The sequence below is a fragment of the Scatophagus argus genome, chromosome 15, assembly GCF_020382885.2.
Source record: "Scatophagus argus isolate fScaArg1 chromosome 15, fScaArg1.pri, whole genome shotgun sequence".
In the NCBI taxonomy this organism is placed as follows: domain Eukaryota; kingdom Metazoa; phylum Chordata; class Actinopteri; family Scatophagidae; genus Scatophagus; species Scatophagus argus.
In genome coordinates this window covers 14,445,749-14,472,927 of record NC_058507.1, presented here as the reverse complement: position 1 = coordinate 14,472,927, position 27,179 = coordinate 14,445,749, and the positions used below count along the sequence as shown (strand labels likewise).

The 27,179-nt window shown below is 41.9% G+C and overlaps 1 protein-coding gene across 3 annotated transcripts; it reads right to left on the bottom strand.

The window, feature by feature from the left end:
• On the bottom strand, window positions 1-27,179 carry LOC124071587 (proteoglycan 4-like). Of its 3 annotated transcripts, none has more exons than XM_046412245.1 (8): window positions 26,825-27,179; window positions 18,138-18,444; window positions 6,425-6,568; window positions 6,209-6,252; window positions 5,960-6,095; window positions 5,673-5,783; window positions 1,280-5,467; window positions 1-978 (listed from the first exon to the last, which is right to left on the bottom strand). In XM_046412245.1, exons 2-8 carry the CDS (start codon window positions 18,418-18,420, stop codon window positions 914-916), a joined length of 4,971 nt encoding a protein of 1,656 aa, XP_046268201.1. In that variant the 5' UTR covers window positions 18,421-18,444; window positions 26,825-27,179; the 3' UTR covers window positions 1-913. The 3 variants fall into 3 exon arrangements, with proteins under 3 accessions (XP_046268201.1, XP_046268199.1, XP_046268200.1); XM_046412243.1 differs by having other exon boundaries at window positions 18,126-18,444; window positions 26,825-27,178; XM_046412244.1 differs by lacking the exon at window positions 26,825-27,179 and adding an exon at window positions 25,733-26,022 and having other exon boundaries at window positions 18,126-18,444.

The window sequence follows — 27,179 nt, the reverse complement described above, 5'->3', positions numbered from 1 at the left end:
TCCATAAATCTTTATTCTTTCTGTTATGAATGATCATTTATTACATTAGTCTCTGAAACAAACTTTGAAATATATTAAAGTTCAACAGAAATATCCCACTGTTTGAGCCCTAATTGTGAGGAAGGGCAACATCTCCAATATCAGTAACTAAAAGCAGCAGAAAATGTGCTCAGAAAATGACTAGCATTGCTTTACATGTCTGGACATTGTTTTTATGACATTAATTGTGAAACACATAGATGGGGTTGAAACACAACAAATGATAGGTGGGATTTTTTGACAAGAACAAATATTTGGGTATGATTAAGAGCTATACACACAAATGTGATTTAAATGATACTGGGGTTTAACACAGCATTGCAAAGAAGGCATTCTGTCTGTAGTGACCTTCCTCTGAACATGAAAATAACTTAAAATAATTAATATTTTTTAACAAATATAATTGGTGTGGAATTTCTTTTGGGAAAATGCAAAACAGAACTCTGTAGGAAAGGTCCATCTTTAAGAGATATGTTAAATATACAAAATGTTGCTATATTTACAGATCAGCGCCCAGAAGTCCCATTGTTACAAGTACTGACTAAAGCTCTGATTCAGCAGGACATAAGTGATACAATCATTATTTGACACTAGAGGGCGGTATATTCCCATCTCTTGTAACTGCAAAGCTTAGATGACCTCTGGCAAAAGAAAACATACTGTACTTACTTAATAAAATGCACAATGAGTAAATTAAGACCCACACCATTAATATCAAATTTGAAGGATTTTTTTTAAAAGTCCATAACTTTTCCAAATCTCTGGAATTAGCATCTTACCAACAAATCCAGTTTCTTGTCTTACAAACACAACTTGCTGCAAATTCATTATAATTAATAAGTCCTTCCCAGTCCTTCCCTTCCTTCAGTCTTAATCATGTAGACGGTGTCCCTCCTCCTTCAACAGTACCTGCTGTCCCATTTGATTTCTCTGCTGCATCTGGGGAATTAAGTCAGAATTAGTTGAACTGAGTAAAGATGAGTTGTGCAAAATAATAATAGATTCCTGTGACATTTTGAACAGACATTCATGCCCCCCTCAGGATGAAATGTAATCATTTTTCATCCACTCAAGACTTTGGTTTTTAACAGACTTTGACCATGTTAGCATTGTAGAGCCACTAATGTTGCTGTATAGGCACTTACCCTTATACCTTTGATTGAAACAAAAGAACTGAATCATCACATCATTTCAAGTTTAACTTTAATGTGCTTTATTTATAGTGAATAATCTCTCTTACCCATGACACTCTCTTGCAATGCTTCCTGTCCTGCAGTTTGCTCTGTCCCTTCACTGGTCTCAATCTCTTTTCCCTTTGTTTTGGGTTTCTTTGCAACAGGTGGTGGTACCTTCACTTCTTTCTTCACAGACTCTCCTTCAATCAGCCCTTTTGTTCCAGAAAAAACCTCTAGGTTCCTGTGTATGGTTGTGTTGGTCTCCGGTGCTGGCTTGGTCTCAATCACCACCTTCTTGTTGCTCTTGGAGAAGATAAAGCTTGCTGTGTTGGTGGGGGACTTATGGAGATCTGTTGGTGATGTTGGTGAGTGCAAGCTGAGGCGAGATGCAGTGGGACCTAATGATCTGGCTGCTGTTCTGAGGCGGATGGCCTCCTGTAGGTTCATGGAAGGAGAGGCGGTCATGACAGAAGGAGACTTTTTGGTAGGGGAGAGGACTGTGGATGAAGACGCAGGTGGAACCACAATAGACTGGGGTGTGGGCAGAGATGGTTGTGAAGTAATTATGGCAGGTGGGGAAGTGGATGTGGCAGAGGTCATGATCAGAGACTTTCTGATGGGCTTCTGAGGAGCCTCACCACTGAGAGATGAGGTTGGGATCTGATTGCTGGGCTGCTGAGTGCCCATTGTGACCTCAGTCTCTGGGTGCTCCTGTGCTTCAGGAAGCTCAGGGCTGCTACTGACAGACCGCAGTTTGACCATCTGCAGAAGGGAGGGGGTGACGATTGGAGTGGGTTCCTCCTGCACAACAGGGGCAGAGGTCAGCTCTGGTGGCTGGTTTTCTGTGCTTGCAGGACTAGGCTGGAGCTTAATACTGGCAAGACCCTGCACAGGTAAAGGTGGAGGTAGGGAAATGTTTACAGGTGGAGATGGAAGAGGGTCTCGAGCCTTTTCTGTTGGAAGAGAGTTTTCAAGAGCTGAATGGATAGAGACTTCAGGTGGTGGTGAATGGTGGGCCTCCTGGGTTACTAGACCATCAGTATTTGGGGAAGAGACTTGAGGTTGGTGGAGAAGCTGTATGGGCGGCGGTGGTGGAATACTCTGAGGGGGAGTGAGAATACTGTTAGATGACACTGGGCTAGTTTCAGATTCGGCTGGGACGTTCTCCAGTGGAAGATCAGTCTCTGATGACTGGGGCTGAGACATCAGAGGTGGTGGAGGTGGAATACTTTGCGGTGGAGTGAGCTTGATAACAGTTGTTGCCTCTTCAGGAGACTGATGGGCATTTTCTTGAGAAGATGGAGGAGAAACCTCTTCAGTGGATAGAGTAGTGACTTCTTGAGGAGGCAGAGGGGAAACCTCTTTAACTGGTGAAGGGGATACCACTGTAACCAGTGTGGAGGAAACATCTTTAACAGATGGAAGAGGGGCTTGAATCAGAGGAGGAGCAGACTCCTTGGGCTTCACAGGAGAAACCTGTTTAGGTGGAGGAGAGACCTCTTTAGGTGGGGGAAGAGAGAACTCTTTAGGTGGTCTAAGGGAGACATCTTCAGATGGTAGAGGAGATACTTCTTTAGGTAGTGGAGGCGAGATTTCTTCACATGGCGGAGGAGGAACCTCTTCAGGTGGAGGAGGGAAAACCTCCTTAGGCGGTGGAGAAGGTTCTTTAGGTGGTGGCGGTGAGACTTCTTTAGGTGGCGAAGGTGGAACCTCTTTAGGTAATGGGGGGGGATGCTCTTTAGGTGGTGGCAGAGAGACTTCTTTAGGTGGTGGAGGAGGAGAAACCTCTTCAGGCTGCAGAGGAGAGACCTTTATAACCGTAAGAGGAGATACTGCTTTAGTTGGTGGAGGGGGAGCTGTATATGATGGGGGAGGTGGGATATACAGGGGTTTATGTACATTCCCCTGGGATGTACTGGGCTTCTGTGGTTCAGCTTCTGTGGTCACCCTTACACATTGTGTTTTCACCACAGATACAACAGACGTAGTTGTACAAAGAGAGTCACCACTACTAATCGTGGTCTCTGGTGGCACCTGAACAGGTAAGACTAACTCCTCCTCACTAAACACTGGGGGAGGCGGAAGAGGGAAATCCATTTCATCAGGAGCACTCATACCTGTTGGTGGAGGTGGTGGGGGCCAAGACAACTCGGGGGAAACAACTTGTGCTGATGGGACAGAGGTAAACTCTGTAGTCTGTTTAGTTGGGGGTTTGGGAGGATTGTGCACTGGGGGAGAGGGAGATGGAAGAATGCGTTGTAATGATATTGCAGTTAATGTATCCATGTTATCTGTGGTGTGTGTGAGTGTCTTTTTGGCTTCTTCTTCTCTTAATGGTGTCAGCCTTTCTTCACGTCTCTCTACAGCCTTCGCTAACATCCCATTTAATATGTCACTTACTCTTACTTTCTCATCTTTTTCTGTCACTATTCTGTTTCCTTTCAAATCAACATTCTGTTCAGCCAGCCTGTCATTCTTCTCTTTGTGAATCTCAACATTCAAAATCCCACTTTCTTTAACTTTCTTTGGTTCCAACACATGTAGGGATCCATTAACAGATTCCACTGTTACAGTTGGATTCTTGTGTTTTCTTTCTGTCACCAAGCTTTGCACAGATCCATCTGTAAATGTAGAAGGAGACTTCCTCTGTTGTCTTCTGTCCTTTGGATTCTTTTTTATGATAGCATGAGTGTTATCAGGTACTGGGGGTCCCAGTAGCAATTCAATAGAACGCTTGCTATGAGCCCATACCTCTGGAGGAGGAGGTGGAGGTGCATGAACTTTAGGTGGTGGAGGGATGTTGAAGAGGTCTATCAGGGTCCTTACAGAAGGACTGACACTGGCAGTATCGACTGAGGTGTCAGGTTTGAGATCCTCTGTAGATTTTATGTTTTCCAGAGCCTCTGGATTTGTGAGAGGTGGTGGAGTTGTAGCAGCAGTGGACCCAGGAAAAAACCTTTGAAGCTTCGCTAAGATGCCTCTCTTGTGCCTTGGAGATGAGCTGTAGGGCTGTTTAGGAAGCTGTGTAGATGTGCCATCTTGGCTTGAGTAGCCACTGGACGGGGAGACTGTTTTGTTTAGCTTATTATCCCGCAGTAGTTTCTGCTTTTCTTCTGAGGCATCTTTGGAAACAGTTTCAACAACCTTCGCAGCTTCTTTTGCATTTAGTGCCTGCAGCTGGGATCTGAGGGGACTGAATGACACAGAACCAGTAGAGTCCTCCAGAGAACTGGTGTCGGCACTGTATCCAGGGCTTTCAATGATTACTGAAGGCATGGGAGAAGATCCAGATTTGTTTTTTCCATTTTCCTCACCTGAGGCTTCCCCTGAAATGACTGTAACCTCCGCCAGATCTCGTGACCGTCGCTTCATCTTACCATGAAGGGAATAAGAGCGATTTGGAGGAGGTGGAGCCCTCTTAGGCTTCATGACAGAAAGGCTACGCACAAACGACCCCTCTTTTTTCACCAAATCTTCTGTAATAATGACCTTTCCATTAGAGGTGCTTTTTGTTTTCTTGCCGATGGAGGATTGAACAGTGTTTTTGTCCTCTTTAGTAGGGCCATCTCTATCCTGTGGCCTCTTCTGTTTGGGGGTGCTGCTGCTGGAAATGGTCGAGGATTCAGATACCAAGGTCTCTGAGGACTCAGAATTGCTCCAACAAGAGCTGTCAGACAGATTGGGAGGTTTGTAGCGAGAGGCAGAGGTGATGGTGGAGGCTCTCGAGGAAGTGGTTCTAGAAGAAGAGGCTCTAGAAGAAGCACGGGAGGGGGCTGGGCTGGAAAGCAACAGGCTGGTCTTGCTGACGGTGCGGACACTGTTGCGACTGCGGCCACGGCTGATTTCCACCACATCAATGGAGGGCGGCAACACAGCATTGGGAATGATTTTGGACATGTAGGCAGCCTGGGGTGACATGGACATGACAGGGCTGGGTGGCTCCTGCTGGAGGCTGTTGGCTGTGGTCATCCAAGGAACGGCCAGGGACCGAGGCCTCTGCTCACCTGACAAGTCAGGAACTAGGCAGTGCAGCAGGGCCATGTCATCCCTATGACCAGCATAGGTGTCACTGAGCTGCTCGAGTTGGTCTTTGTTGAGTGGCTGGATGGCATTTGTGTCATGAAGTCTGGCGCTGGCTCCTTTCTGCGGTGCCTGCTGTGACCCATCATTGGTTAGGCTGTCATCAGTTTCACCATTATAAAGTTGTTCCTCATCTAACGTCTTAGTTGCTTTCCAACCCCCTCTGTCTAGACCTGACAGAAGACAGGAAGACCAATTAGCATAAACTCATATTAATAATTAAAGAAATGGAAATGCAAAGAACCATTTATTTTCTGAATAGAGGGCTGTACCACTGCTTAACAATATAATATTTCTAGATATAGTTCATTCAATTTAAAGAGTAATTCATAGATGGATGTTTTTGTAAGTAATACATTCAAATGATGGGAAGCATACCTAATTCCATCTGTACATGCTGTGGGATACCAGCAACAGTCTTCCTGTGTCTTCTCCTTATCTTGGCCTTTTCTGACTTTTTCCCAGAGTTCAAGGGCCTGAATGTTGATCCTGGGCAGACAGAAATAAGAGAAAAGAGAAGAATATGATCCTTTGATCCATTTAAACTGAATTCAATCTGTACATCTCACCATTAAATGTTTAATTTACCAATTTGTGTGAGTACATCACCACATGTTGTATAATCGCCAAGATTAAGTATAAATAATATTTGCACTTGTGGTTACCTTGCCTAGTGAGTCCAGAGCGGGAAGATCTTGTCGACACAGATGACTGAACAGACACAACAGAAGTTGTGTCGCCAATGGTACTGTCTGTTACAAATCCTCCACCTTCCCCATCTGTCTGGACCGTCACTGTCGACTGACAAAAGGAAAAACATAATCTTTTTGGGAAAAAAAATCACTTGTACAAAATCTATACTTTTGTAGTAAGTGTAAGAAAAACTGCAATTTTGGGAGTGATGCGTCACTTACAATTGTACTTTCATTATCCCGGTACTCTACTCCATTATTTGTTTCTGCAAAGACAGTAAAGTTCAACTCCTACACTGTCTTACAGTTCATAGCAATGTTTGGATCATCTGGTGCACACCCTCTTGAGTAATATGCAGGCAGTTATCAGCATCTTGGCATGGGACACCTCTAATTTAGTGCACAGACGTACGATTGCAACAATACAGTGTTTTGTACCTTCCTGCTGCATCATTTTCAATCCCTCCTGCGCCTCACTGTGAAGGTTTTCCAGGTACTTGGGCCTGCTGGCTTCAATGAACACATTCTCCTGGAACAACGGGGGTGCTGGGGTCTTGTCATCGTCATCTAGCTTTGGGATGGCTGGAAGAAGAGAGGGAGGGATCAGCCTGGATAAACTCAAAGCTCTGTGTCACTGTAACAGTAGATAAGGGGGCATGCATGTTGCATGCATGCTATATCGATTTAATATTTCATTATTAATTACAAAAAACCTAAAATACTATTTAATGAACCATGGGCACAATCAAAGAAAAAAAAAGATACAAACTGCATTAAATCACATGATCTCTCAAAACCTGAATAATGTATTCTAATAACTTGTTATAAATTAAACATGTAAACATCGGTATCCCTGTATGTATTATTGTCAATTTTGCCTTTAAAAACACTCGTGAAGATGAAACCAAGAAAAAAAAGACTACGTGATTCTATTTAACTTTGTGATGCTTCCAGGGGAGTCTGGGATCACTGGGCTAACGACCTGCTAAGACACTTTTATGTAATGGCGACAGCTGTTCCACATTTAGCCACCTACTGTACTAGACCATGCTTGAATTAGCCTTGACAGTCAAGTGCTCGGTGATCACTACTAATTATTACCACCGTCTCTTCTGTAACAGCATTACATGTGCTCGGATGGCTGAAAATACCAACATGTAATAATCTATAAATATACAAAATTTTTATTCTTTATTTTTCTGCAATGTAGAACAAATATTAGTTGCTAAAGTGAGACTCTAAATCACTGCGCATTTTATATCGGGACAGAGTACATTACAAACTGGCAGTGGTTTTTATGGTCTACAGTGATAGTCAATAACCACACTTTAATTACTTTACTGCCTGCCTTTGGCGATCCAGCTGATCCAGCCTGTACTGGACATTCCTGAATAGCAATTTCAACAAGAAGCCATTTGTTTGAGTAATAAATCAATCATTTCAAGCAGACAGCATGTGCTGCTTTCTCTCACCTTTCCTCCTGAAGACAGTGGGAAAGCAGTAGGAACTGGCACTAGAGTTATTAGTCAGAAGAACTACCATGGTGTCCTCTAAAATGCTGGAAAGTAATCCAAATGTACATCAAAACTATGTCCAAGATGTGTTAAAGAAAGGGGATCTAAAGGTGCAGTCCATCAGCTAAAAAAAAACAACTCCTGGAAATATCAAAACAGGATGATAAGCTTGCTTGTTTTTGATATAGTTGTTGTTGTCAGTTCAGGTCCATGCGGAGTGGAGAAGGTCTCTACAGCCAATAGGCAATCAGAGCTCAGACACTAATCCTTGGCAGCCTAATTCCTGCCATCCCTCACTAATGTATCTCCCCCACTTGGCGTTTGAATGATACCCAGAATCCTACTGTTGCTCCCCAGTTGCAGGCACACTTGCACCGGATTGGTTAGTTAGGGCGCAGATCAAACTGAGATCGTACATGTAAACACTGAAGGGAAAAGAAAGCTGTTGTCAGGGATTTGAGGTATGAGGGTGTCACATTACTTACTTCGACCACCGCAGTGTTAATAAATGACACTGCACTGCTTTGTTAAATTGCACAACATTTTCACAATAGAACTCTATTAACACGCCAAAGTTATTTATTCCTCAGATTTCATTAAGAGAAATATAACTGTATTGTTTTACCACAAGGGGGAGTAAGTGAATTACAATAATCAATTCCTAAAACAAGATTAAAAACATGTTTAAAAAGAGCCTGCACATGGTCAAACATGTGAAAAATGTTCCCGATTGTCTCCAGGAGAATTACATTAAATCTGTTACTATACAGCAAGAACACAATGGAGGACATAAGATCCTCAGTTCCTCATTTAAGCAGGAACTGCTTTCTAGAGACAAATTTTCTGATCATCAAACACTTTTTAATCTTTAATCTTTAATCTTCTTTAATCTTCAGTCAAATTTCTGCTTCTGTTTAGACTATTTATTCATCTTTTTTCTTTTCTTTTTTTGTTTCTAAAAGAAAAACTCATTTGGAGTTGAAAGGTTTGTTCACTTCCTGGTGTGCTGAGCAGACATGACATGGAATGTATGCCATGTGAACAAATGGAAAACATTCCCATGGTTGTGATCCTACCGAGTGACTCAAGACAAAAGAGGTTTACAAAGAAGAGAAAAGAAATGAATCACATGTGTCTGCAAACGTAATAACTACCAGAAATAGATCACTCTTTCAAGAGAATCTGATTGAAAGCTTCAACCTATAGATGTAGATAGAAAGCTGATATGCATGTGTAGAGAAAGTCAGTCTAGGGCAACGCTTATCTTATTACCATGACAGAACACCCTGTACTGGAGAGGCCTGGAGTGATGGGTGGGGCATGACTGCACGTTAATGGGGGACTCATATTATCACTGGTTCTGCGATCTCATTGTAATTGTGTCCATATTAATCACTGACATATTAAAGACACCATCTGTCGCTGGTGGATTGCACCGTAGCTGGCAGTATTAACGGGCTGGTAGTGATTATGTATGAACCCCCAAACTGATGTTTACATCTCAGATTTGGATAAACATACTAAATCTAATGGATGTGATACTGTGTGACCAGTTTATTCAAGTTGCAGTCTTTAGCACCCAGTGAAAATGGCTACATAAAAACAAAAAAGGGGGGGAATTACAATTACATTTTATAGCAGGCAAATAAACACAGATTCAAAGTAGAACAATGAGCAAACATCTGTTTGTAAGTTTGTTTTGGTAAAATATGGATTTTTTGGCAGTATACACAGACAAATGGGTTTGGTAGGTATGCCGTGGCATCAACTGCAGTAAGCAAATTCTAGCCAGTGTTTATGATGAGCAACCATGGCAAAACTTTGTAATTGACAGAATAATCAAAAAATGGCGAAAATTCATGTGTGCACTGATTCAAGTCAGTACAACAACTCAAAAACGTGACAAAAATTTTGCAACACAACTTGTTGACTTAGACATCATATATGCAGAAACATGGCAGACGGAAGTAAATATCTGATTGATGCTCAGAAATATAGTTTTAGGTCATCACCATCAGTTGTTGTCCATGCATATTGACCGAGATTAGTTATAAAATTTATTTATTAGTGTTAACCCTAGTGAGAAGTCAGGTAAAGTTACAGTTACAGCTAAATAGTTACAGTTTTAGCAATTTTATGGAACATACAGATGCAACAAGTCTCGAATAAAGACATGACGTGTTGTTTAAATGTAAAATACAACACATCTTCTTTGAAGCATCCACGTTGTTACCACATGACGACTTAAAAGCTCATGAACACACCAAGTCAGAAGAATTACATCCCAACTTACCATCTTAGGAGCATGTGAATACAGGGTCAAATTCTGATGGGAAAAAAATGAATGTTTTACTTTTATTTATTTTCTGCTGACCTAAAAGTGGCCAAGTTAAACTTTATTTATCTAGAAATACACGTGTCATCCTGTAAAATACCAACATGTGTTACTACTTTTGATTTAAGTATCGAAAGGGAAGGGCAGAGGGAAAGATGAGTGTTTTATTTCTTGTTGAGAGCAACAGTTCGAGACCCCTGCTTAAACTAGAGCATCACACACGTACACACTGACACAGACAACGTGCTCTGATATTTCCTAGAACTGCTTCATGGGAATCAAACAGATGCAAATACCCCACACACACACCTTACGTCTCTGCCCCAACTTGCCCCTCTCTCTTGTTTTCCACTGCCAGGCAGACAGCCATGCAGAGAGGTTCTCTCCAGCTCTGAGGGAGCTGTCTGCCAGGTGTTTAAGCTTCTAAAATCAGCACAAACCCAACTGAACACACTGTGATGACAGTGGGAAAGGGCCGGAGGCTCACCGTTTCCCTAACAGCCGGTATGTACAGTCTCAAAACATGTGTTCATGCATACTGGTTAAAGATAGCGTGCTCCAATGACTATTTTCATGCTCTTGGTTTCCAATGAATTAAATATAGCATAACATTTCTCCATTAAAGCTGACATAAAGGAAGGAAGAAGCATGGTGTGACAGGGACAACAATCCAGGTAACAGATATACCTGCATCAACTGGCATACAAGGCCACACTCTAATTCACTGTCTGACAAAACAGTCTGTATGCCAACAGACCAGCATGTATCAGATACCTGCAAAAACATACCCCAGTGCAGGCTATTATTATCAATTTGCAGTTGGGCACATTTTGGACTGTAATTCATCATCATCATTACATCAGTTAATATACTGAACCTCCCTACAGCCTCCATCCGTCAAAGTTTGAACAGAAGAAAACTCTTGTTCTCACAGTGACACTTTCATAACGCCGAGGTTTCTCTTGATAGGTTTAGCCATAAGCAACGAATCAAATGCCTTTAAAACATATGTAGGAGAATGTAAAACGTTCAAACCTGCTTTTGCCTGTTTAATCAAAGCACAGCTTTCCTACAGTCTCCTGTTGGAAGTGATCATAGACAGTAGTGTTAAAGGCAAGAAAAGCACTTAAAAATGATCTGGGTCTGCCTGAAGAACAATTTTTAGCTTGCTGGTAAGTGTCAGAATTAAAGAGAAAGAAACATCACCTAACTTCTTCAAAATATTAGGAGGAAACCAAATTGCTACTATCATTTCAGCCTTACTAGCATGGCAGTTCTAGGGATGGCAAATGTCTGTCTCTTGGTTTGTCTACTACTATGGTCCCTCTCAACAACTACTGTAAGAAGTGAATTTATAGACCCCAGAGGATGAATCCCAAACATTTCAAGTGTGCTAATTAGCAAATGTTAGCATAATAACACACTCCACTGAAATGATAGGAGCCTTGGTAAACATTACCTGCTGAAGTTCAGCATGCTAATATTGTGAGAAAGCTAACATTAGCATTTATCTCAAAGCACCGTTGGGCAGCCTGTCAGCTAGCATGACTGTAGAGTGTAGTTTGCCATTAATTCTACACCTCTTCTATAAATGAAATGGTAGATCACCTCCCTGATGCTAAAACACCAGGTTCTGCTGATGCAAAGTGGGCAAGTCCCTCTATTACATACAAGCAGAAAGCAGACTAATCACAGCTCCAGTGCTTGAATATGTACTGAAAGAACAGTGTGTTCTTGTAGAGGAAAACAAGATGAATAACCAACACTGTGTGTACCTTTATAGACTAGTGAGGTAAAACGAACAGTTATCTTCACCAATACTACATTGAATTTCTGCTCTTTACATTAAGCCCCATGGCTTTGTAAATCAGCCTGATTTGACTACACAAGACATGACTTACAAAACTTTCCATGCCCATATTTATCAGCGTCTTTGTATACTTGCCTCAGTGGGCTGCGAACATTTACCTTTCGTGACAATAGAGTGTGCTGCAATGCCACAGTAATATATCTGCATATCTTGACAATGAAACAATGTATGCCTTCATACGCAAGTGTTGCTTTTTGCCAACACTGACACTGAACATTATAGGATTGAAAAGAATAAAAAGGAACTTGATTAAATGAAACTGAAGCACATTATTCTGTTGGGACTAGAGGGCAAATTGGCTCTTAGTTAACTTCTCTTACCATTCAAGTGACCTAAATATGATCTCCTCTGCCATTTGGGTGTGGTGACTCTTCATCCATTGAAATAACATCCTAGTAAATACCCAGGAAACCCTGTGATTATAAACAAGTAATTGTTTACTATACAGGTAATAAAGTCTTCATCCGCAGAAATTCCCACGATATCAGCACCAGCTTGAATCTCACATAACACGTGAGCAGACTGAGTGCATGGGCTTTGCATGTGTTTTTCAAACTATTCAAATATTTTATATTCAAAGTGAATAACCTGAAAATTTCACAGAAATGAACCTCATCCTCCCTCTACAAGTGTTTTAATTTACAAAAGCACATTACAGAATCAGTAAGTGCTTTTCACATGAAGGTTATAACAATGAGACCATCTGTCAGAGGGTCACACCTCCCTGAAGTGACAGTTTATTAATAAGACAGAATGGTTGATTGTTTCACACCACAAGAGAAAGAAAGTGAAACTCAAAGAATACGGTTGTCTCAAACCTGTTCTTCGGCCCTTCACTGTTCTTGTGTCACCCTTACAACATGACTACAAAAAGGCATCCAGCGTCACATGAACACAAAAGACCACAGTGTCATCATCAATATTAAACGTGTCACTTGTTTTACTTTTTTTCATACATTTTTCAGAGAAACTACATTTCCCATAATGCTTTCCAAAGATCGTGTTTGCATTGTATAATTGTGCAGAAATTAATATTTGGATGAGAATGAGGATTCTCTAACCTATGCCCTGTCACCTCCATAGTAATAATTTGATTATCTTTGACTTCCACTTTACTTCTTCTACTATCAGTCATTCCAATGATAATAAACTTGAGCTCTACTTTACATGAAAACACAATTCTCTTCCTGCAATAATGCAGTCTGCTGTTGTGCCTTATATGCACTAACCTGGAGATGAACCCATAAAAGCAGTAAAATCAACTTGTATCAACAACTGTATCAAATCTGATGTGGCAATGGTTTATCAGTGTCCAAATGTCCACAAAGCACCTTTAACAGACCAGGCTTTACCGCACAAAACAGAGTGAGAGACAAACAAGCGGCGTCTATAACTAAATATTCAACAAAGGAAGTCAAATAAAGCAGCTCATATGATCTGCTACCTCTATGCCAAACACACACACACACACACACACACACAAGGCTCCCTATTTCTGGCTTCCTCAAAGAAATATCTTTTATAAAGCTCAGGAATGTGAAGAATCTCTGAGGGAGTGTTTCTTGCAAACAGGTGACCTTCTGAGTGTACCTTGGTAGGACTGTATGACCTAATCAACCTTCACCTGATTTCTATTTGACCAAACTTAGGGAACTGCCCCTAAAACTAGTTGTAAAAGTGAGGCAGGATCTGAGCAGCCAGTGTTGCATAAGAGAGGCCCACTGTCTAATTTAATCAAGTACAATGACAGCATGGACATAAATCACTGTCAGACAGGCATGCAAAGACAGACATTGACAGTATAAGGAATTAGACTAATGAAAGTGAATTAACATTGCGCTGACAGATAACCTCAGCCTTTTGGCTCAGGATGAAACATTGTCCAGGTAATCAGAGAAAACAATACAGAGTTTACCGCACTGAAGGGTACAGGAGGCCAGAGTTTATCGCTCCAAAACCTGCTACTGTGCAGTTCCCCTCTCTGGTCAAACTCCATGGGCCTTGTTTACTAAAATGCATTCCTGAAGAACAAAGATTAAGCTAACCCCAGGGTTACATGAAATCTAGATTAACCTGCACTGTCATCCTTAAAGGAAACTGAAAATCAAACACATGAGGAATTTAAATTGCCTGATGTGTTAATAGATAGGTTACTTTGTTAGGAATCTATCACATGAAAACAAGAAGTGAACATAAACAGAAGCTCTTAAATGTTAAAAATTTTACTTAACTAACATTTTATTTAGTGGAAAAAATACATATACATATGGTTTGAAAAGTTGGCTGTAATGTAGTCTAGGGCTGCAGATGACATAGAATTCCTATCATGATGAAATATGTAATATATGAAATCAGTATATAAGTTGTCATAAAATTGGGAAAAATGTCAAAATTTCCTAAAGCCTAAGGTGATAATATCAAATTGCCAGATTCATCAGACCATCACTTCAAAATCCAAACATATTGTGTTTAATACCACGAGAAAAGCAGTTTATCTTTATATTTTTGCTTGAAAAATTACAATTCATTGACACAACATGAGGTACTGCAGAAGATTTGTACAAAATAAAGTACTGAGGTACAATACAGGGTTGTTCATACTAGTCACACATGTACACACTTTCCATGTGATCCTCTATGGGTAGCAGTGTCTCAGTGCGAGGAGGAACAGTGTGAGTGGAGGGGTCAGGAAAAACAGAACCCCTTGTTCCTCCCTACACTGTAATGGTCCTGGCATGGCTTTTAATTAACTGGCACTGTGCCGGCCATACCAGGCCTTCACTGGGCAGGAGGCCCCTCTGGCATCAATACAGATCATCATCAGCGGCTCAGCTGGAGGTATTCAATTTTCTGGCCAAGTGTGTTACACTGCAGCAGGTCCTGCTCCTGCAATAAACCTCTTCTGGATGCGTTTTGGGAATTGCTGAGCTCCTTCTCTATTGAGAGGAAGCGTCTGGCAAGGAGTTTGCTGTGGTTGTTGCCAGCATCAACAATCTGCAGGTCATACACAGCACGTTGATTTCTTAGGGCTGAATAGCAGCACATGTTAACAACTGGCACACAAATCACACTTAATCAATGCTTTTGTCTTTGAAGTGACCTCCTGTAACATTAAGCCCTACATTAACACAACGGATATACCATATACCAGAGAATGTTTATTGCGGCTGTCATCACAACAACCGTGAAAGATTGGTTGCAACTTTTAAAAAATATTCTGAGATTTACTTCTTTTCTACTCTTTAGGACCTCTGTCCAACGTGGGAGGTAGCCTCTAAGATGGCCTTGGCGGAGGGAGAAACACCTTATCTGTCTTCACAGTTTACCTTCTCTTACAAAACTCTTGGCCTCGAGTTGATATTATAACAAACCAGACGTAGCGCAATGTAGTGCAAAGATTGTGTAATGTAGTCTAGATACACATGCTTTAGTCATCACTGACGCACTTGTCTATACATTCATCATCTACCAAAGCCACAGATGCGACTAAAAACGTGTTTATACATCTTCTGTTGTGGGTACAGTGTGTCTGTGTGGGACTGAATGAGTTTGAATCCCATGGAAATCCCCTCACACCGTCTCGGCTGAACTCTGAGCTCTAAGCTTCCCCTTGGAGAGGACACAGCAACAGGACGAGCCTCCTCTCGCTGTAGAGCCATTAGCCAAGACTGTACAAGCAGGGCCGACACACATAAAGCAGCATCAACAACAACACTGTTTGTTATTTTGTGTTTGGCACAAAGTAACTCAGGTAAACAAGGTTTTGCTAGTCTGACTGCATCAAGGTGTGATTAATGTAGGTGTAAAACTAAAGTTCGTGATTACAGTTTACAAATTTAAAAAGAAAAAAAAAACATCACTAGTGGAGTTCAGTTCACTAGTGGAGACATATGAGCACACATGTGCAAGCTCCAACAAGATCCCACAGCTCTGGGAAAACTCAGCATTGCTGCAATTTTCTTCGGAGTGTGTAAATAATACGTTTTTATTTGTTCGACACATGCTGGAGTTGGGTTTTACTGAAGTTGTTGAATGTGTGGGTGTATGTGTGTGTGTGTGTATCTGTTTAGCTGCACACAGGTTCAAATAAAATACAAATTCCACTTCATGCAAGTCCTGTGTGGACAGCAACCACAGGGCAGCATTTACGTAACCTGAAGACCAGGTAAGTTAAATGATGGTATCACAGAACAGGACGCACTGAGATTTTTTTTCACAGCACACAAAGCAAGTAGGAGGTCAGAAGGCGAGTGGAAAGTCAGTCTGTTCAAACATCCCTCCAGTGAGCAAACACAGAGTCAAGGAGCAGCATACAACTGGTTCCCAGGAACTTATCCCTCCTCTTCCGAGATGTCACACTACAAACATAACTGCTCACAAACTAAAAAATACATACTAATTAGGATCACACTGGTGGATGTTTCCTCATTAGCAGCAATCTGTGTACAGCCAGCAAATGGATGCAAAGACATCTCATGTCTACTGGACTTATCTTGGCAGAAACAACTTGAATCTCTTGGACAAGGGGTGGCTTTGATCAAACATGATAGTTTAGACCTCCTTCAAAGTCCTAACCCTGTGGGTGAGGAAGGTCATCAAGGTCATGCCTGCAATCTGGCTGCACACTTTGACAGTATGCTGCAGCCTGTTTCTATTTCTGAAGTTATGTGTCCCATACCAGCTGACAAAGGAGAATGTCAATCTTAAAACTTTGAAGACTAGGATAAAAGCACATGAGCTCACAGACTTTTCAACACACAGCATCCACACAAAGGTCAGCTTGTCATTACAGAGCTGAGATATTTGTATCGCTGCACAAACTCAACAGCCTGATCATTAATCACCACAGGAGAGATCTTCGGGGAATTCTTCCTTAAATCAATTGTGATCTCCTCAGTGTAGGACATGTTGGTGTCCAAGAAGGACAACTTGCAGCAATCGGTGAATTCCAACACTACAGAGCTATGATAGGGTCATCACTGCTGAGACACCATATCTATGGCACTTGTTTTGTCTAAGGCAAATAAAAGAGGTGAGAAGATGCACTCCTGGGGCAATCCGGTACAGCAAAAAAGAACATGTGATAAAACCTCATTAACCTTCACAAGCTGCACCTTAACAGTTAAGAACTCCAGCAGCCAACCTCTCAGGCCAGGATCAAAGCAGCGGGAGCTCTTTAACCTTCCTGCTAAAACGTGATGCTAGATACAATTAAAAGCTGAGGTGAAATCAACAGAAAACAGTCGCACTAAGTCTTTGCACCCTCTGCATGTGCCACAGTTATACTCCTGAAAAACTTCTACCTGGCCTGTAAATTTGCATGAACTGCATTCAGAAGCACATCCTTCACAATCTCCTCAAATGACTTTATAATAAGAGAGGTAAGTGCCATGGACCTGCAGTACTGGATGACTTAGTACCTTTATTTTTTGGCAGATGAAATAATGAAATCCTTCAAGAGCTGCAGTGATAATGTCAGTAATTTAATAATAGTCTGTCACTTAAATGTTTTGGTGAGTGTATCAGAGTTACCTCATCTTGTATGCCACTAGAACCGCAAACTTTGTAGTCATACATTCAAAGATCCTCAGACTTGCAAAAACATTTAGCATCTTTTGTAATGCGTACTTAATCCATAGATTTAGTTTATTTGCTGATTCATTATTAAAAAAAGCTACTCCATCTTTATATCAAGACACACCTTTAATTTGAAATTTCCATGGCATATTTTGCTAATGACAGATAACAGTGAACAGTCAAGAAAAAAAGAATTCACTCCCCTCTCTGCATAAATCAGCAGTGTGGAAATCTTCTGAATTTAGAATTAAAGATGGATCAACAGACAAAGAACATGCCATATGCAAACAATGCAGAAAAACATGAGAAACCTGGCCAGGTATCTAGCCTCAAATTTATTTTCTACCCTCAGCTTCCCCAGAATATTGCAAAGCCAGGCAGATCTTGAAGCATCTCATCTTGCCATCAATGAATTAGTAGAGGAAAGTCTAATCAATAGCCGCATGTATTAAATATATGACATTTACTGTGTCAAATAGGACATTTGCAATTCTTCCCAACAGTCACGTCTTATTTCATAAAAGTATATTCACTTTTAGAACGTTATTGGGGTGGTCTTTGTTTCTGGTAAGTTGACCCACCTAAGTTTTCCATGGGTGCTAAAGGAAGTGCTTTGGGTTTTTACTCTAAAATACTGGTAAAGTGTAGTGGGATGAACACATGCAGATCAGGTGGTACACTCCTTGGACTTGTAGTGGCAACTCATCTATGGAACCTTTTTTTTCTACTTTTCAGGTCATTATTTTCGATTGGATATTATGAAACACGTGCACACAACAGCATATACCTTTCTAAAATGCTAAAGGCAATAAAATGACTGTTGAACATCCTGCAGGATCTTACCATGACTGTTACCTTGTGGGTAATTCTGCCTTCCTGACCTCTGTCCTCCCTTGTGTCCACCCTGATGTCCAGCAGGGTGCCCATCCAAAGCCAAGTCAAGTGCAGGACCTAGACCCGGGCTCTGCCCCTTTCCACCGAGATCCTTCCTCTTCTTGCCCTTAAGCCAGCCCAAAGCCCGGCCCAGGGAGCGACTGCGCTTCTTCTGGCCTCTCCTGCTGTGCTTCTCTTGGGCAAAAATATCGACCACATCCTGGGGAAGCAGGTCCCCAAACCCCAACGAGTCACGGTTTGACATACCACTTCACACTGGATGTGTACCCTGAAAAAAAGAAGAAGAGAGCAGCGGTTGAATTTTAAATTGAGTCGTCACAAGTTCTACACCTGCTGGCATTAAGGAGGCTTAATAACCAAAAGGACCATGCAGGACTTTCTGATTGATTTCTAACCTTCCCGGTTTTCAGTGCCGGTACAGTAATAAAATTAGCTTACAGATCTGAGACTTGCTTTAATCAAACCATCACATGAAAGGAGGGAGAGAGAAAAATGCCCTGTCACTGTGAAAACCAACCTTGCTCTTATGTTCAAGAGAGACACAACATCCGTTATTTGACAGTTGGTTGGAGCAAGAAGAAACACATTAAACCCAAGAAGCTGCCAAATTTCTTACAACAATTACCATATCTGATTGCTGTCTGCCTTCCAAGTTTGATTTCACATCAACAGAACTCATTAATATCATGCTATTTCACAGCTGATGTGGGTTCTTGTGCTTCCTTTAATTCACCGCAAATTATGGATGCCAAAAAAGTCTTGGAAAGGTCATTTTCATCATTGGGGGGGGAAAGGTGTTATGAAGTGTTTAAGTCCAGTTTAAACTTAAAGTAAGCTTTGGGAAATGCTTGTCAGTTATGTGAAGTGTACAAAACCACGAAGGTGATGAACCAAACAGTACTGCAAATAAATACAGCATCAGACAAGAGTCCACAGTTGCAAAGTCTTATTCTTTAGACCACCCCAAATTGCAGTGTGTGTGTGTGTGTGTGTGTGTGTGTGTGTGTATAAATATCTGTTTGTGCGTCTCTGTGGGCACTGCTCGTTCAACCCACGCTCTCAGCCTACACAGACCCCCCCTCCTGCCTCTAAACCAAACTTCACAGTTCTGCAAAGAAAGAACTGGCACCGCTCCCTTCATTCCATAACATGGAGTCATAATTCACAAAGCCGCACCCCTAGGCTCATGCACTCAAACACACAGACAAAACAGCACACTGGGAAGAGCTAGAGAACAGAAAAATAAACATGTATTGAGATTTTTTTTTTTAAAAAAACAACAGTTTCCCATTCATATCAATGTATTTTGTTTCATGTTCCTTGTTATGCGTCACGGTCTTCCTTTTTTTTTTCCCCTTTCTCACTAGAATGAGCTCACCGCCTTCTCTCAGTTTCCTTCCTCCACCCCTTCACCTTGCTAAACTACTCTACTTTGCTGCTCCTGGGGATCTGTAGCTTACACTGGGCTTCTTCCAGCTGTGTACTTTATTAGATACTTATCTGCAGAACACACGCTAAAAGTAGGATCAGTCTCTTAAGATGACAGGAGTCAGAGCTTGTAAATAAGCACACAAAGACTGAAGGATGGTGGGAGTGGAGTCAGAGTGAGAGAATTATGAATCCCTGGCTGATTTGCTGTCAAGAAAGTTCATGAAAAGTTTTTGGCTGCCATATTGCTTCATGGTCATGCATGAAAAACACTGCAGACAGATTTTAGTGCAAGCAGCATGAGCAATATAACCAAACATCTTTCAGGAACACAGTCTCTAGGAGTGCTTTCCTGCCCCAGACGAGACATGAAGCCAAACCTCAGAAACCTAGGTCGTGTTCTCTGAGGATTACAAATGTGACTTTTCCAAACTGCTCCTTATCAAAAAAAAGAAAACCTCTGTGCGATGCAGAGGGAGTGTTGTTGTCATGAGAAGTTAAAAGACTCTGGTTTGGATATATTGCATGGGAAATTTCCCAGCAGATGTGCACTTTTTAAAGCCAAATTCCTTACATACTGTACACTGGCCTTAAATTAACCTTTTATCGGTTAATTCTTGACAATGTCAGAAACTCTGGAATAAAGAAGACATGGGGAACATACACACAATTAACTAACTGATGCAAAAACAAAAAGTTAAAAAGTCCAGCAGCTCAACGGCACTATGAACTCCAAAGCGAGCATACAGCACAGCACAAATCAACACAGAATATGATAAACTTCCTGAAGGTAGCATTTATTGCATTGTTGTTTTAGACTGCAAAAGTTTTAGCAAGGTGCACTATATGTAAACTGGCAACAACTGAGGATGGTTTCCAAGGCTGGCTGTGTGTACTTAAAGCAAAGAAAAAGTCAGCAGTTCTGTGAGACTGTTAAGTAGGTGTGATGGTGACCCTGCTCACTGTCCTTATTTAGTGTGTTAGCATTCTGGCACCCACTAGAAAACCACACAAAAAGTACATCTGAAGGTGACAGGTGACATCAGTTTTGCAGGTACTGGACAAATTAAAATATTGACCTGATGATGGCCCCAGATAAAAGTTACAAGAGAGAAGAGGATTTATCCTCTGGCCTTCAGACATATCAGTACAAAACATCATCCATCCAATTGTGTTGAGATGTTTCAGTCTCAACAATGCTGCTAGTGAGGTTACAAAAGCAGAGTTAAATCTGGTTCTGCAACTCCAGAGAAAGAGGTCTGCATCCACACTCATGACAGGAGTATGCAGCCCCATATAAGAGACTTAAGACCAGTACTTGAACTACTTCAATGCTTTTCTAAACTTTATACATACATGGGCATTTTTGAAGTAATTTGTTATCTTAATGTAGCCAAGCTGAACTTGTTATTCACTGCAGCACATTTGTGGCGGCACAGTGTGTAAGGAGCAGACGTAGGGAGTGAGTTGTAGTGAAAGGCCGTTAACAAGAAAAAGCATCCATCTTCTCGGAAGAAAAGCGCCAGGCCTCTCCCTGCACTAAGCCCTGTGTTTCTTCTGCTCCAAATTACAGTCATTTGGTCATGACTAAGATCCGTGCTTCTGCACTGGCTACAGTCGCCAACAATCAGACATATCTCTTGAGACAACAGGGGGCTGGTTCATTCATTTATAACCCGTGGGTTGTGGCAAACTCCACATATTATTTCCATCACAGAAGGACCCGAGTAACACTAAGAACTCTGGGATGCAGTGGAGGACCACCCGGCAGACAGCTCTCTGTGTAGTACGGTCCCCAAGAGTTGACTCACGCCACTTCTGCTGAGTTAACACATAACAACCTGCAATTTTCAGTTTTGCAAACATATTAAATGAGGTGACGCACACAGTATAGTCTCTCTAAACACTGTCACCACTCTAAAAATATGTCTGTTTGTGTGTTTTCAAACAGTTTGTCGACAGATTTAGCAAAGAAAATGTCACATCTCGTGGGGTTTAAAGAAGAACAAACTTCTCACCACCACTTCCTCACCAGGAAATAAGCTTTAGATCCACAATCTCTCTTCAAAGTTAAAGCACCTTTGCTGACATCTTAATTACAGAGTTTCTTCATTGTCCCAGGAATCACTTAACCCCTAGCCACACCTCTCAGTTCATTAAAGTTGATACACATGGTACACGGACAACTTAAAAAAAAAAAAGAAAACAGAAATTTGTAGCACAAACTGTGCTAACCCCCCCCCCCCCCAGTACACCACAGGTGTAGGATGTACCATATTATCATAAAGATCATGATCAAGTATGCCCTGAGCTAATTTACACACAAAAATGTTGTATGTTTTCTCTCTGTCTCGCTCTCACACACACTAAACCTGCTGTGGTTTTCCAGCCCAGCCCCAGTCCTGCCAGAGCAGGCATGTGTTCCAACACGCTGTTTACTTATCCTTTACAAAAGACGCAGGGCTTTCACATTCGACAGGAGGTACCACACAAACGCAGCAAACCTCAACGCAGTGTGTCAATACCTGCAGCACCGACTGATTATCTGACACTGACAGTAGTGTGTACACATCACCATGAAGTAAACTGGGACTGATAATAGTTTACACACGGTCATGAAACACGTTGTGAGAATCTGGAAATTACATTTATTGTGTTCTTTTGACAGTTATGTGTACTGAAGTTTGAGTATATAAATTCCCCAAAAAATGTGGGTCTTCTTTCCACTTTCACACAGGCAGGTCAACAAAAGAGAAGCAAAGCAAAGCGCTGACAGCTGCCTTGCCTAAAGCAAAGCATAGCAGCATAGTTTACTGTGCAAATCCAACCCCAAACGCATGAACAGAGGGAAGATTTCCACCTTACACTGGGCTCCACTGTGCCTTGCTTTGACAAGAGGGTATGTAAAAGAAGTGGTAATGCTAGTTTTTCTTATATATGAAAATTAATTTAGATCCAAGTGACTTACAGGAAAAGAGGAAGTGCAAATAATGCTCAATATTTGTTTTTAAACTGAATGCCTTTAAGGTAGGATTTACTCCACAAAAGTTATGTTGAAATAATTTCCTGCAATTGTGAAAAATACTGACTTCCATTGCATTGTGTTATGTGTCAAACTGCACCCATGAGGTAAAGAATTAGGTTCAAACATTTCATTCACTACTTGATATGAATTCAGAGCTGGACTACCTAAAGCAACTGCAGGTTACAACAGATCTCTGTCCGCAACAATACTCACAATGCTGTTTTAATACTCAAGTGTAATCACACCCTTATCAACAACCTTATCAAATAAGTACAACCAAGAAAAGGGGAGGGGTCTCCAGGAACTGTAACTTCGACTGCGGTGAGTCACACAGGGAAGCTGACGGGGCAGACTACAGCGCCTCATGGGGATAAGGCAAAGCCAAGAGGGAGTGGCAGTGATACAGGCAGCCACCTTTGTTTGAATTAGAACTGGCTCAGTTTAACCAGGAGGCCATTCACGTCTATGTCTATGCTGCTGGGTTTCACATGGCATGAGCTGTCAGTCAGTGAGGTAAAGGTCAGGCTGAATGCAGTTAGTCTCCACAAGAGGGAAATGACAGATCAACAATGTTAATATTCTCCTTTTTTTGGGAAAAAGGGGATGTTCTGGATCTACTCTAGTCTTCCTGCTGAGAGCACCACAACAGGCTTTGCAGTAACAGCCAGTCTGGGCAATAACAGCTCCTAAACCACACTTAAAGGGAGTCTGTAGCTAAACTGGAAGTGTTTAGCAGTGTGAAAAAAAAGAAAAAAAAAACTGGTGTTACTGTGTGGCACCTGAAGGCATCAATCAGGGCGTTGGCTGTCTTCTCTGGGCATTATTAAACAAAATAGAGCAACACTAATCAAGAGCAACCTTGTCTAGGCTTCAACTCTGCACACTCATGTGCAAACACTCTAAATACACAATAAATAAGAAACTGTGATGGACGAAGAGGCCACTGAGGCACAAAGCGGACACAAACGGCGACGGTCAGTGAAATGACTGAGGAGAGCTTCTTAGGAGAGCTTTGTGGGAATTATTAAGCATCAATGAAAGATTTCTCATCTTAAGGGAAGAAGTCTCTCCTTTCACAGTGGGAGTATTTTTGCAATGACAGAGAGGATTACAAGAATATTTCCTACAGTCTGGTTTCTTTCCAACATATCAGCATAAATACACAGTGGCGAAGGACTTGGACTGAAAGACAACCCCCTCACTGACATTATGTGGTCCCTTTGTTTGCTGCTGTAAGGATAACGTTTCAGAAAAAGACCATGTATGTAATGACAGTGGTAAAAATAAACAACAATAACACTGTAAGACAATAATAACACAAATAAACCAAAATGACATGCAACTGACCTCACTGAGGTTATAGATGCTGTGTGTGTGTGTGTGTGTGTGTGTGCGGGCGGTGGTACCGTGCAGAGATCTGTGGACAGGGTAATGCAAGTTGGCGTGCTGCGAGGCCACTGTAGCCATGCAGCAGCTTGTCTGCTAAGAGCTGCGGCTGCATTCCTGAGAGATTGATAATTACCGACTAAGGAACTCTTCATTCCAAATGTGCTTTCACCCTCCCCAAACACACACACACCTCCACCTCTACCCCTCATCCCCTCCTCTTGTTCTCCCTTTCACTCCCCCCCCCCCCTCCCTCCCTGTCCCACATCCCTCACACAGTACGCCGTCCTCAGAGTCAGAGCCATGAAAGAGACAGGATAACGACGGGCACATGAGAGTCGTTTTGAGATGATAACATTATAACATGGCTGTGAGCAATGGCTGAGATTATTGTTCACTGTGTGCTCTTCTTAGAGGGGACTCACAAATGTTTTACATCCATGTGAACAGGACAGATTTTCTCAAATATATTTGGAATGACATGATGTGAGCATGTCTTAAAACATAATCCAAGGTCAAATACATTAAAATGTGGTGTTGGATTAAAAGCCTCAGTATACCTAAAATGTTTTTTTGGTTTAAAAAAGGACATAAACAACAAATTATTTTTCAAAATAACTGCTAATTAATTATGATTTTACTGATTAACTGACCGTCAATCATGTTTTAAGCTTTTGATAGGGTGGAATTGTGAAGATGTATAAGAGATACACTTCCCCTGTATATTCAATATGAATATACAAATGTACAACAAACAGATTTTGGTCCAATTATTAACTTTGGTAAGTATTTTCATTGACATTTTGAAATTAATATGGTTAATTCGTCCAGTGTTGCATTTTGAACCCCCGTAATCTTGGTTTCTATTATTTACTACTTTGTTTTGTTCCAAAAACAGGAAAGAAAACTGGCAGTCTAACACAGCAGCGACAGTGTCAGAGCTCTCCAAAGTGTGTTGTTTGCTTTGCTTCCAGAGGTTGCCAGGGGTCCCAGTCTGGACTGCAGCCTCTGTGGAGCTTAGGACCCCTGACATGATAGGTCAGTCAGGGTTGAAAAAGAAAGTGTTGTGCAGTAGCAGCAAAGGCAAACACAGCTGGAAACTCTGGCCTTAAAAATACATCCTGGCATCTCAGTGTCTCTGCTCTGCACTGGTCAAAACAAAAACTCTGTCGACGCTCTGAAATCCTTTCAGCATGAAGTTCACTCAGTTTGACAGCTGCCTGAGTGGATGGCAGTCAAAGAAAAATTCAGTGTGGGAATAAAAAAAAAAACCTCAGTTTAGAACAGAACTCAGTAACTTTCAGACAGACAAAGAGTCAAGATTGTAGGCCCAGCAGAAAATCAGAAATGGGGAGGCTTGTTTGCATACACACACGAACTCCCATCAAGCCAACAAAACCCTAACAGCTATTGATTAATCTTTAAGAAGTGTCAATGAGGACTCATTGATGAGTAACTCATCAGTTAATCCTTCTGATTAACAGTGTGTGTGTCCTGCTTATCAGGAGTTTCCACACACTGCAGGCCTGCATGACACCTCTCCCATCACTCATCCAACGTTCACACACAGTCATGTGTCTTTGTCCATTACAACATCAGCTGTTCCTCCTGTTGCTCCCTCTTGACCAACAGTTTTCCCCTTTCCTCCACTGATCTGGCACTTCGTCACCGGCGAGTCACGAGTGAACAGAGCAAACAAGTGAGAAGCCGAACCAACCTGGCGGCCACATAGCCCGTACACAGCATGCACTTTCTGTCTTTCTTTCCAGTGATTTCCTTATCCTGTCCTCCCACTTCCTCCGACTTATCAGCTCGTCTGCGCCTCCATCTTCCTCGCAATCTCTCTTGTCTACCAGACTCTGCTCTACGTCTTGTGCTTACATAACACACCTGTGATCTCCATGGGTACAAGCCCCGGCATGGCAAGCTGGAGAAGAAGGAGCACCAGTATGCGACACACCCTTTATAAACAAATGGCTCTGTCTCAGCCTCACCTACCAGAGGGTACAAGAGGTGAACTTGAAGCCCTAAGCAATCGATTGCTGGAAGTGCTGCAAGGTTTTCAGAAAAGTTTGGATTCGCAGCCTGCCTCCAGTCCAAAGTCCAGGAGAGGCAGCAGACAAACAGAGAGGGGGGGGACCCCAAAGAGGTCCTGAGGTTTTTCTTGTTATCTCTGATGGGTTAATCAACAAGTAGTGGATCTATATAAGAGCATTGTGTACTGCACACAGACTGTCATTGACTGGCATAAATTAAACCAGGTGTCAGAGCACCACGCTGTTAAGCAGTCACATGCTGCTGGGACACTGACGGGAAATAACACAATAGTCTTCATTGTCATAAGCTCCATAGCTGAGAGAAGCACTACAGGTCTTAAATTACCTGCGTTCAGTATCCCTCAAGGCCAAACTAAGCAAATCTCCCACACCTAGTTTTCCATACATGCCTATACACCTGGATCCCTGTCTGCACCTCACTTTATCTGTTCACACTCTGCAACGCTAGTTTCGACGATTTTCTTTACTTTGGAGCCTGATCTTTTTTTTTTTCTTTCACTGAAGTAACTGTAGTACACCAGTCAGAAAACAAAAAGGAACAACTTTACTTAAAAACGCATTTTCTGTACGTCCTTAAAAGCTGATTCAGTCCATTCTTTTTCTCGTTTTACTGTTTTAAACTTTTTAACTAGATTTTTCTCCGTTTATCATGCCAAAGAACAGTTTAAGACGCTTTTTACTGACAAAAAGGCATAATGAGGTGACTGAACTTTTCTGTTCAAACTAAAACACGAATGAGAAAAGTAAAATACCTTGTTGAACTTGTACGATTCAGATGGGTTGATTCAGCCTCTCTCCATTTGAAGCGTCTCCCTGCTGCGTCCTTCCTCTCCAACACGAAACTTTCACCGTCCGAAGGCAAACTTCAGGTGAAGCATTTCCGTGAAAAGCACTTGAGGAAGTCACTGGAGTCTGGGTTTGTTTGTACCCGCGGGTACTGAGCCGTTTGTTGGATGTCAAATGACTACCACCTCCAGCGCGGACGCTGTCTGCCTGTGGTCGCTCTCTGGACCACAGAGAGGGGAAATGAAGACAAGTTGCGTCGCTTCGACCTGCAGTTCCCACCTGGAGGAGGCTGGGCACCCTCAGGTGAGAGCGACGGCTGTG

Bases quoted from the DNA above. Each gene is read 5' to 3' on its own strand.
- LOC124071587 (XM_046412243.1), bottom strand. From the start codon at position 18,420: ATGTCAAACCGTGACTCGTTGGGGTTTGGGGACCTGCTTCCCCAGGAT. The intron at 6,253-6,424 runs GTACAAAACACT...CTGTCTTTGCAG, and splicing joins GAAAATGATGCAGCAGGAAG to AAACAAATAATGGAGTAGAG. The intron at 979-1,279 runs GTAAGAGAGATT...TTAATTCCCCAG, and splicing joins ATTGCAAGAGAGTGTCATGG to ATGCAGCAGAGAAATCAAAT.